General features: G+C 44.8%; 1 protein-coding gene across 4 annotated transcripts in view; it reads right to left on the bottom strand.

Moving 5' to 3' along the window:
* LOC133415306 (MAGUK p55 subfamily member 2-like) overlaps positions 1-12310 on the bottom strand; it is a 142875-nt gene that overhangs the window by 18679 nt on the left and 111886 nt on the right. For 2 of the 4 annotated variants that reach the window (XM_061701265.1, XM_061701266.1), the window contains one exon: positions 2023-2741. The exons of 1 other annotated variant lie outside the window; for it this stretch is intronic. In XM_061701265.1, the coding sequence (XP_061557249.1) occupies positions 2334-2741 (408 nt within the window). In that variant the 3' untranslated portion in view covers positions 2023-2333. Of the gene's footprint in view, positions 1-2022; positions 2742-2902; positions 3084-12310 lie in introns of those variants that run through there. One more of the 4 variants, XM_061701268.1, reaches the window with a different exon arrangement.

The raw sequence follows: 12310 nt of genomic DNA, 5'->3' as shown, positions 1-12310 counted from the left end.
GTTTAGAGGGGAAGGGAAATGGTACTTATGGGACCTCCCAGTTTACCGTAATGACAAATAAGCAAACATCCCTAAGTTCAAACTTGGCTGCGGGAACGCAAACATTGCCCTCTGCACCAGAATTGCATGACAAACCGCTCCTGTACATTTCCAACGACATTATTTCTTGAGGCCAATATGTGTCATCTGGAGAAAAGGAAGGGGAGGGGAAGAGTACCAGGTACATTTACTGCTGCATGGAAAACACAACCGGAGAATGAGAGTAGTGAAACACACACTATGGGCCGCAATGCTGAGAATACATTATATCAACATGATGATTTACAATCCCAATTCCAATGAAGTTGGGATGTCGTGTTAGACATAAATAAAAACAGAATACAATGATTTGCAAATCATGTTCAACCTATATTTAATTGAGTACATTACATAGACAAGTTATTTCATGTTTTAAGCAAATAATCATTAACAAGAATTTATGGCTGCAACACGTTCCAAAAAAGATGGGACAGGGTCATGTTTACCACTGTGTTAAATCACCTTTTCTTTAAACAATATTCAATAAACGTTTGGTAACTGAGGACACTAATTGTTGAAGCTTTGTAAGTGGAATTCTTTCCAATTCTTGCTTGATGTACAGCTTCAGCTGTTCCAACCGTCCGGGATCTCCGTTGTTGTATTTTACGCTTCATAATGCACCACACATTTTCAATGGGAGACAGGTCTGGACGGCAGGCAGGCCAGTCTAGTACCCGCACTCTTTTACTATGAAGCCACGTTGTTGTAACGCGTGCAGAATGTGGTTTGGCATTGTCTTGCTGAAATAAGCAGGGCGTCCATGAAAAAGACGTTGCTTGGATGGCAGCATATGTTTCTCCAAAACCTGTATGTACCTTGCAGCATTAATGGTGCCTTCACAGATGTGTAAGTTACCCATGCCATTGGCACTTGGTTTTCGGCCTTGACGATTACATGCAGTGATTTCTACAGATTCTCTGAACCTTTTGATGATAGTATGGACCGTAGATGAAATCCCTAAATTCCTTGCAATTGTACGTTGAGGAACATTGACAAGAAAGCAAGTATCATTTGCCAAGACCTTGTGCGGAACAGAGAACTGCCACCCCTGAGCCCAGAGATGAGGGGAAAAATAAACAACCTTGAAGATGCACTCATACAAATAGTCAAAACCTCCTATGGCCACCCTAACAAAAAAAGATACCCGCGTGAAGACTACGTCCCAGCAACCTCTGATGGGAACTCTGCCCCTAGAGGCCCGCCAAACGGAAGGGCCCAATGCCCAGAGTCAAGTGAACAGCCCCCACAGCAAGCTGTTCACTCCCGAACCACTTTTCAACAGGCCCCGGGACAATATTCCAAGAGAGTGTGCTGGTTCTGTGTCAAGCCTGGTCACCTCCAGAACCAATGTCCTGATAACCCCTGGAGTGGACCAGCCAAAGGAAGGCAATAGGGAGGCCTAGAGAAACCTGAGGGAGAAATCACGGCACCAGCTGTCTCATCACGACCATACGACGAACCAACGGTGCCTGTCCTCATCCAAGGCAAAGAACATGACTTCATGGTCGACACAGGCGCCACCTACTCTTGTATTGGGACTCCAGTCTGAATCTCCCACTCTCTGGCTCATCTGTCAAGACCATAGGTTTCTTTGGGAAAAAACAATTGATCCCCCTCACCGAACCAGTCCCCATGCAGATAGCACGAAAGAAGGTCGTTGCACTCCTGCTAATTTCACAACAAACTCCCATAAATTTACTAGGAAGAGACATTTTGTGTGCACTCAACGGCAACATCATGTGCACCCCTGATAGCGTCTGGATAGACCTGCACTCAAGCGACGAACCTGCTTCAACAACAATGATGCCTCTAATGTCACTACACACTCATGATCTGTGCACTGCAGCTGCCGTCTACATGCTTGAATTGACCTCCTTTCTACCTCACCCTCATTGGCATGAATGGCTCATATGGGTGCACAATCAAATTGAGGACGGTCGGAAGTCTAAATTAGGAGGACACTGCACTCTCCTCTATGATGCCTTGCAATGTCATGAAGATTATGAAGTGTGCTGGTTGGACCTGATGAACAACAAACTTTGCTACTTAAGCATTGTCAACATATATATTGGCATTGAGGGAGCAGTTGCCTATGTCGTAATCACTCCAGAACAAAAACAGTGGCTCCTGGTTCCATGCTCTGGACCACATATGGCTCTGTTTGTAACTAAAGGGCGCTTTACTTATGAACTCGGTGCCACGCTGGCTGCTGCATTGCAGGTCCCCTATTGGCTACAAACAGAAAATCCAGAAATTCACATATCTTCTGATAAACGGTTCATTAAAATATCTATACAAACGGCAGGTGAAGCAAGGGGCCGAAAAGTGCTAATACAAAGTAATGGTATACCTATTTTACCCCTCACAGCAGAACATGAATCCTTGTAAAAACAAATACAAATAGAAGGTATTAGGTCCACCATCAAAGGTCTATTAGCTGCCGGCGTTCTAATTACAAGGCAGAGAAGAGAACCATGTGGTGGAAGCTGAGACAGGACAAGTGTTGTGCAGCTTTTCGGGAAGAGGTGAGACAGGCTCTCGGTGGACGGGAGGAGCTTCCAGAAGACTGGACCACTGCAGCCAAGGTGATCAGAGAGGCAGGCAGGAGAGTACTTGGTGTATCTTCTGGCAGGAAAGGAGAGAAGGAGACTTGGTGTTGGAACCTCACAGTAGAGGAAATCATACAAGGAAAAAGAAGAAGAAGAAGAATATTTTATTGTCATGAACATGCATGCATGCACACGAAATTTGTTCTCTGCATTTAATCCATCACAGTGAACACATACACGTTAGTGGAACACACTGGAGCAGGGGGCAGGGGGCAGCTGAAGCGCCCGGGGAGCATTTCGGGGTATCACTGTCTTGCTCAAGGACACCACAGCCGTGAGTCCGGGGGATGTTGGCGGATGGTCCAGTCGGGGTTTTGAACCTAGGTCCCCCACGGTGGCAGGCGATGATCTTAACCATTGTGCCACGGCTGCCACGGTTAGCTAAGAAGTGGGACACTGAGAGGACCGAGGAGAGGCGAAAGGAATACATTGAGATGCGACACAGGGCAAAGGTAGAGGTGGCAAAAGGCCAAACAAGAGGCATATGATGACATGTATGGCAGGTTGGACACTAAAGAAGGAGAAAAGGTTCTATACAGGCTGGCCAGACAGAGGGATATAGATGGAAAGGATGTGCAGCAGGTTATGGTGATTAAGGATAGAGATGGAAATATGTTGACTGGTGCCAGCAGTGTGCTAGCTAGATGGAAAGAATACTTTGAGGAGTTGATCAATGAGGAAAATGAGAGAGAAAGGAGAGTAGAAGAGGCAAGTGTGGTGGACCAGGAACAGGCAATCATTAGTAAGGGGGAAGTTAGAAAGGCATTAAAGAGGATGAAAAATGGAAAGACAGTTGGTCAGGATGATATTCCTGTGGAGGTATGGAAGCATCTAGGAGAGGTGGCTCTGGAGTTTTTGACCAGCTTGTTCAATAGAATTCTAGTGCGTGAGAAGATGCCTGAGGAATGGAGGAAAAGTGTACTGGTGCCCATTTTTAAGAACAAAGGTGATGTGCAGCGCTGTGGCAACTATAGAGGAATAAAGTTGATGAGCCACACAATGAAGTTATGGGAAAGAGTAGTGGAGGTAAGACTCAGGACAGAAATGAGCATTTGCGAGCAACAGTATAGTTTCATGCCTAGAAAGAGTACCACAGATGCATTATTTGCCTTGAGGATGTTGATGGAAAAGTACAGAGAAGGTCAGAAGGAGCTACATTGTGTCTTTGTAGATCTCGAGAAAGCCTATGACAGAGCACCCAGAGAGGAACTGTGGTACTGGAGTGGCAGAGAAGTATGTTAGAATAATACAGGACATGTACGTGGGCAGCAGAACAGCGGTGAGGTGTGCTGTAGGTGTGACAGACGAATTTAAGGTGGACGTGGGACTGCATCAGGGATCAGCCCTGAGCCCCTTCCTTTTTGCAGTGGTGATGGATAGGCTGACAGATGAGGTTAGACTGGAATCCCCATGGACCATGATGTTTGCAGATGACATTGTGATCTGCAGTGAAAGCAGGAAGCAGCTGGAGGAACAGTTAGAAAGATGGAGGCATGCACAGGTAAGAAGAGGAATAAAGATTTGCCGAAGTAAAACAAAATATATGTGCATGAATGAGAGGGGTGGTGGGGGAAGAGTGAGGCTACAGGGAGAAGAGATAGCAAGGGTGGAGGACTTTAAATACTTGGGGTCAACAGTCCAGAGCAATGGTGAGTGTGGTCAGAAAGTGAAGAAACGAGTCCAAGCAGGTTGGAACGGGTGGAGGAAGGTGTCAGGTGTGTTATGTGACAGAAGGGCAAAGTTTATAAAACAGTGGTGAGGCCAGCCATGATGTACGGATTAGAGACAGTGGCACTGAAGAGACAACAGGAAGCAGAGTTGGAGGTGGCGGAAATGAAGATGTTGAGATTCGCTCTCGGAGTGAGCAGGTTGGATAAAATTAGAAATGAGCTCATCAGAGGGACAGCCAAGGTTCGATGTTTTGGAGACAAAGTTAGAGAGAGCAGACGTCAATGGTTTGCACACGTCCAGAGGAGAAATAGTGAGTATATTGGTAGAAGGATGATGAAGATGGAGCTGCCAGGCAAGAGAGCTAGAGGAAGACCAAAGTGAAGGTTGATGGATGTCGTGAAGGAAGACATAATGGCAGTTCAGTTGGTGTTCGAGAGGAGGATGCAGGAACATAGGGTGACCTCCAAGAGCGGCGGTAGAAGAAGACGGTAGAAGAAGTAAGCTTGGATGGAAAAGGATGACGCGCTGTGGCGACCCCTTACGGACAAGCCGAAAGGAAAAGAAGAAGAGAGTCCCTGTAAATACTCCAGTTTATCCAGTGCCAAAACCTCAATCTCCTGATTATCGACTTGTGCATGATCTGTGCCCTATCAATACCAATGTTGACACTGATACCCGCATGGTTCCGGAACCGGACATGCTATTGTCAAACATCCCACCTGACGCACATTGGTATATCTCTGCTCTGCGTTTTTCAGTGTACCTTTACACACAGACTCGCAGTATCTATTTGTGTATTCATATGACAATTAACAGCATACATACACTCACTTGCCAGAAGGCTATGTTGAGTCCAACCTTTTTCAACAAAGTACTTGCGATTTAGGCCACTTGGAGGTACAAAGTACTGTTATTCAATATATGGATGACATCCTCATTGTTAGCCCAACTAAAGAGTGCTGTGAGCAGGATTCAAAGACAGTATTCCGTGCGCTTGAGAAAGGAGGACACAAAGTTAGTAAAGCTAAGCTACAATTTTGTAAAGAAGAAGTTGAATATCTTGGCAGAAAGCTCTGTGGTAATAGGCGTCAAATAGCATCCTCTCATCTAGAAGCTATTGCTAATATACCACAACCATAGTTTGTAAGCCAGATGCTGACCTTTCTGAGAATGGCTGGATATAGCACAGCCTGGAATTGCGATTATGCGATCAATGTCACCCCATTGCATGCAATGATCCATGCCGCGAGCTGACACTTCAGCTGCCTTCCAATGGGATGGCTGTGCAAAACAAAGTTTTCTCGCTCTCAAACGAGACTTACAACAGGCTCCAGCGCTTGGAAACCCAGACGATTCTAAACCCTTCCTCTTGTATGTGGCGGAAAAATCAGGATATGCTTGTGTGGTATTGATGCAGGATACACCAATAGGGAAGCAACCTCTGGCTTATTATAGCACCAAACTTGATAATGTCGAGGCAGGACTACCGCCCTGCTACCAGGGCTTAGGCGCTGCCGTGTACACTTTCCAGGAAGTTTCTTTAGTCACAATGGGGCACCCAGTAATTCTTTACACGTCTCACCAACTTCATGCCCTGTTGACAAGCCCGTATTTTGTGTTAACTCAGGCCAGGTGAACAGGCTATGAAGTAATTCTATCGGCACCTGAATTAACTATTCAGCACTGTGACATAGTTAATCCATTACACGAATGGTTTTACCCATGAAGACACTGATTGCGTCCTCTCAACACAAATCTTTCTAAAACCAAGAGATTACCTACACAACTAGCCAATTATTGCAGACCTTACATAGTTTGTTGATGGCTCTTGTTTCAGGGACATAGCTGGAAATCATGCAGGCTTTGCTGTGGTCCAATTTAAAGGTGATGCCACTTTTGCTGAAGTACGAGCTGAAAAGGTTCCTCAGCCTTGCTCAGCGCAACTGGCTGAAATAATAGCATTAATTGTTGCCTGCCGGCTAGCTGCTGGAGTAAAATTGAATATCTACACTGACTCTGCATATGCTTACAGGGTGTCTCTCATTAATGGTAAAATTTGGCAACAAAGAGGTTTTAAGAGGGCTGACGGCACCCCAGTAGTACAACCCCATTTCCTATGAAGTTGGGACGTTGTGTTAAACATAAATAAAAACAGAATACAATGATTTGCAAATCATTTTCAAACTATATTTAATTGAATACACTACAAAGACAAGATATTTAATGTTCAAACTGATAAACTTGATTGTTTTTAGGAAATAATCATTAACGCAACACATTCTAAAAAAGCTGGGACAGGTAGCAAAAAAGACAGAAAATTACTGGCCTCTCTCATCTTTTTAAGTGGGAGAACATGCACAATTTTTGGCTGACTAAATACTTTTTTGGCCCATTGTGTATATATATCAATCCATCCATTTTCTGTACTGCTTATTCTCGCAAGGGTCGCGGGCGTGCTGGAGCCTATCCCAGCTATCTTCAGGCGGGAGGCGGGGTACACCCTTAATTGGTCGTCAGCCAATCGCAGGGCACATATAATCAAACAACCATTCGCACTCACATTGACACCTACGGGCGTGGGGATAGTGGGGATAAGCGGTACGGAAAATGGATGGATGGATGATGCATTCTGGACTACAGGTAACAGCAGACGGAGCCATCTTTCGTGACATGAATGCGGTGAAGTTTAAGGTAAGATGATGATTGATGATTGATTTCTTCTTTTCAAATTTTGTTGGAGTTAAGTCGAGCCAGAGATTTTGGATATCAAATGTTAAGTCGACGACCATAGGTACCGATAGGTGACTAACAACAATTGACTCAGTTTAAGACCACTTCGGTAAATTTGTTGTACATTGGTTGGACTTTCGAGGCTCCGGTTAGTATGTGGGGTTTTCTACTGTTTCGAAACTTCGGTTAGTATGTGGGCCTTCTACTGTTTTCCATTTTCACCGTTGAAACTAAGGTTAGCTGTATGTGGCGTTTTGCCGACACGCTCGCGAATGTCGTTGGCATCTAACTAGCTAATTTGTCACCTTTTTTTACATAAAACGTTATATTGTGAACAGTTTGCACTTGCAGGCACTATAGTTTATCACAACTGGGAACTGTGGCGCAAAGAAATCCTGCCGAATGCAGATAGGTGGGTGTATATTGTCGGTATGTTACTAAAATTTTCAAAGTACCTGTATTAAAATACATGATATCATTGGATAGAGGAGTGACATGAATAAAATGAGCCATATTTTGGAAGACTCGGATAAGGATTAAGAATTCTATGCCACTTTTTATGTCGCAAATTGGCCCAGATTTTCTTGCACAGAAACCCATGTAACTCATTAGGAAATTTGTGACCGAAATCTTGACTCTTTGATAGAAAAATGCCCGTATGTTAGTCTTATTAGTTGAGTTGTGATGTTTAAACAGGCCATTTTCAGATTTTTCAGTGGCGTCCACTCACGCAGTCTCGTTTTCTGCGTCAAACCGAGAGCAAGCGCATCGTCAGAATTACTGAAAACTTCACAGAAGACAATAATAATAATAATACTAATAATAATAATTAAGCACATCCAAATAGTTTTCAATCATGTCTGAATCCTATGAAAGTGGGATTTTGACGCCGAAATGGAACTCCGTTTTCGTCTTTGTCAGGACCACAGAAAATCTCATCTGAATTGAAAATTTCAAAAACGTGGTTGTAAAGGGATTTCCCAACAACGTAATCTGAAAATTAGTATTAGCTTGTGTGAAACAATGAGAAAACATGATTTTGGTAGACTTCTGCTAAATCCACATGCCGGAATCCAGTACAGCGAAATGGAAAGAAAATGGCGACCGTTTTTCTGTATTTAGTAATATACCTATAAATTCATAATGGCCAGCTACAAGTGGCAGCCAATTAATACACATTTTAAAAAACAATTACTTTAATTTCTCATGACTACTGTACATAGCGGCGCGGTGGACGACTGGTTAGAGCGTCAGCCTCACAGTTCTGAGGATCGGGGTTCAATCCCCGGCCCCGCCTGTGTGGGTTCTCTCCAGGCACTCCGGTTTCCTCCCTCATCCCAAAAACATGCATTAATTGGAGACTCTAAATTGCCCGTAGGTGTGAATGTGAGTGCGAATGGTTGTTTGTTTGTATGTGCCCTGCGATTGGCTGGCAACCAGTTCAGGGTGTACCCCGCCTCCTGCCCGATGATAGCTGGGATAGGCTCCAGCACGCCCGCGACCCAAGTGAGGAGAAGCGGCTCAGTAAATGGATGGATAATTACTGTACATCCCCCAAGAAAAAAAAATGCTTAAAAGTCATGAGAGTGCATTCCACATACTGGAAAAGGACAATGAAAAACGTTCTTTCATATTGTATGAACGCATACCGGTACCTGGGGGTTGTGGAAAAGGTGTATTTTTATTACAATGTTATTTTCATATTAATATTCATTCCTATTGAGTCTGTACAGGAAGAAGGGAGAAGCTGTTTGGAAGAGGCCCTAACCCTTTCTTAAAGAGGCATGTACTCACAAAAATGTAGCTGTTATATTTTGTGTAGTACCATTCTATATCTTAACTGAATCTCCTATTTTAAAGGACAACACAATTGAGGCCCGAAGAGAAGCTGTAATTCGACATCTTATCATCTATTTTGGTGAGAAGACAGAAGAATTCAGAAGGACTACAAGGTAATACTGTGTGTATATACTGTAAATGGTAAAAAGTGTGTGTGTGTGTGTATGTGAAATCAGACATTGGTTTTGAATAGTGGTTCAACAAAATTATTTAAAAAAAATAAAAACACACGGAACAGGCCTCAACAAAAAAGATGGTACCTCTAATTTAAGATTTTGTTGCACAACTGTGAAATATCAGAATCAGAATCAGAATCATCTTTATTTGCCAAGTATGTCCAAAACACACAAGGAATTTGTCTCCGGTAGTTGGAGCCGCTCTAGTACAACAGACAGTCAATTTACAGAACACTTTGGAGACATAAAGACATTGACAAAAAACAATTGTGCAAAAAGATGCAGAGTCCTCTAGCACTTAGAGCAGTTCAAATGACTAATATTGCAATAGTCCGGTGCAATGACCAGTGTGCAAAGGGCGCTGAGACTTCAAGGAGTGTATGCGGTTTAAAGTGACGAGTAGTGCGATCATCTGGGACAATGTTGGTTGTGCAAATGTTACAGATACTCCTCAATCAGTGTGCAAATGGAGCAGATGCTACTCTGGCATGAGTGGCCAGTATATGCAAATAGTGCAGCATGGCGAGACAACTACAGTGAGTGCACGAGTAATACATAATTGGCCCCACAGAAATGTGACAACGAACTCAAGTAAAAAAATTGCCAGCTTATTGTAATGGAATTATAGGTTAGGTGTTTAAGAAGTTGATCGCAAGAGGGAAGAAGCTGTTGGAATGTCTACTAGTTCTAGTTTGCATTGATCGGTAGCACCTACCTGAGGGAAGGAGCTGGAAGAGCTGGTGACCGGGGTGCGGAGGGTCAGAGAGGATTTTGCACGCCCTTGTCTTAGTTCTGGCAGCGTGCAAGTCCTCAATGGTGGGTAGGGGGGTACCGACAATCCTTTCAGCAGTTTTGATTGTCCGTTGCAGTCGGAGTTTGTCCTTTTTTGTAGCAGCACCAAACCAGACTGTGATGGAAGAACACAGGACTGATTCGATGACCGCTGTTTAGAACTGTCTCAGCAGCTCCGGTGGCAGGCCGTGCTTTCTCAGTAGCCGCAGGAAGTACATCCTCTGCTGGGCCTTTTTGAGGACGGAGTTGATGTTGGTCGCCCACTTCAGGTCCTGAGAGATTGTAATTCCCAGGAACTTGAAGGACTCGACGGTTGACACAAGGCAGCTGGACAACGTGAGGTGCAGCTGTGGCGAAGGATGCCTCCTGAAGTCCACGATCATCTCTACAGTCTTGAGCGTGTTCAGCTCTAGGTTGTGTCGGCCGCACCACAGCTCCAGCCGCTCCGCTTCCTGTCGATATGCAGACTCGTCACCGTCCTTGATGAGGCCGATGACAGTGGTGTCATCTGCAAACTTCAGGAGTTTGACAGTCGGGTTCGCGGAGGTGCAGTCGTTCGTGTAGAGAGAGAAGAGCAGCGGAGAGAGGACACAACCTTGGGGCGCCCCAGTGCTGATGCTGCGTGTGGATGAGGTGGCCTCCCCCAGCCTGACCTGCTGTGCCCTGCCCGTCAGAAAGCTGTAAATCCACTGGCAGATGGCAGGTGAGACGCTGAGCTGGAGAAGTTTGGTTGAAAGGAGTTCAGGGATGATAGTGTTGAACGCTGAGCTGAAGTCCACGAACAGGATCCTCGCGTAGGTCCCTGCACTGTCGAGGTGTTCTAGGATGAAGTGCAGTCCCATGTTGACTGCATCATCCGCAGACCTGTTCGCTTGGTGGGCAAACTGCAGGGGGTCCAGCAGGGGACCTGTGACACTCTTGAGGTGGTCCAGCACGAGACGTTCAAAGGACTTCATGACCACAGATGTCAAAGCGACAGGCCTGTACTCATTCAGACCAGAGATTGCAGGTTTCTTGGGGACTGGAATGATGGTGGAGCGTTTGAAACAGGATGGAACTTCGCACATTTCCAAAGATCTGTTGAAGATCGGAGTGAAGACTGGAGCGAGCTGGTCCGCGCAGACTATGAGGCAGGATGGGGACACATGGTCCGGGCCTGCCGCTTTGTTAATCTTCTGTTGTTTGAAGATGCGTCTCACATCCTGTTCATGGATGGTTAACGCAGAAGTTATACTGTAGAAGTTATAATTTATTTGCTAAGCTTGCATTAGTATTATGGACGATTTTGAGAAAGGAAGATGTCTTACTTCAAGAAGATGACTTAGCAGGAATCATCAGAGAGAAGGGCGTCTTGACCAAGGACGTGGCCGGGGACGTGGCAGGTGTTGGTCTCATGTCTTCACCTTGAAACCCTCCCCTTAGTGTGTTGTGTCTTGTAAGCTTAGTATGTTATGTCTTGTAAAACCTCCCTATTTCAAATAAATGCAGGAGCGACGGGAGAGATTGTTTAGAGCGTGATGAGAGGCTGTAATCTGAACAATCTCCTATACGCCCTCCTCATGAGCAAAAGAAACCAGCGTCTTCATTCCTTTTGTGCATTTTTATAGGTGTTGGGTGAGATAGATCCAACAACAACCTTTTGAGCCAATCACTGAAATCAAACAATTTCTGTACCTCTCACCTCTCAGCAGATATTCTTCATGAGCAAACTGCTCCAGCTGTCTCGGGTTTGAAGGGTGCTTTCTCCAGAGGCATGATTTCAGCTTCTTCTACAGACGTTCACTCGGATTTAGATCAGGGCTCATCGAAGGCCACTTCCGAATATTCCAATGTTTTCCTCTTCGCCATTGGGGCTTGGGTGTTTTAGCTGTGTGTTTTGGCTCATTATCCTGTTGCAAGACGCATGACCTGTAACTGAGACCGAACTTTCATTTGTCTCTAGAATACCTTGATAGTCTTGAGATTTCATTGTACCCTGCACAGATTCAAGACACCCTGTGCCAGATGTAGCAATGCAGCCCCAGAACATAACAGAGCTTCCTCCATGTTTCACAAAACGGACAGCGTTCTTTTCTTGCTTGTGTGCTTCATTTTTGCATCTGTGAACATAGAGCTGATGTGCCTTGTCAAAAGGTTCCAGTTTTGTCGTTTGTCAAGAGGACATTCTCTCAGAAGCTTTGTGGCTTGTCAACATGCAGTTTGGCAAATTCGAGTCTCACTTTTTTATGATTTATTTTCAACAGGGGTCCTCTTTGGTCGTCTCCCATGAAATTCATGTTGGCTCAAACGACGACGAATGGTGCGATCTGACCCTGATGTATCTTGACCTTGGAGATTTTTACTTTACCTCTGAGTTCACCTTTAATTTCTTTTGAGGCGGTTCTGAGGTATTTTTGTTACCATTCGTATTATTCA

This window comes from Phycodurus eques, chromosome 16, assembly GCF_024500275.1.
Source record: "Phycodurus eques isolate BA_2022a chromosome 16, UOR_Pequ_1.1, whole genome shotgun sequence".
Classification (NCBI taxonomy): domain Eukaryota; kingdom Metazoa; phylum Chordata; class Actinopteri; order Syngnathiformes; family Syngnathidae; genus Phycodurus; species Phycodurus eques.
This window is presented reverse-complemented; position numbering and strand designations above follow the sequence as displayed.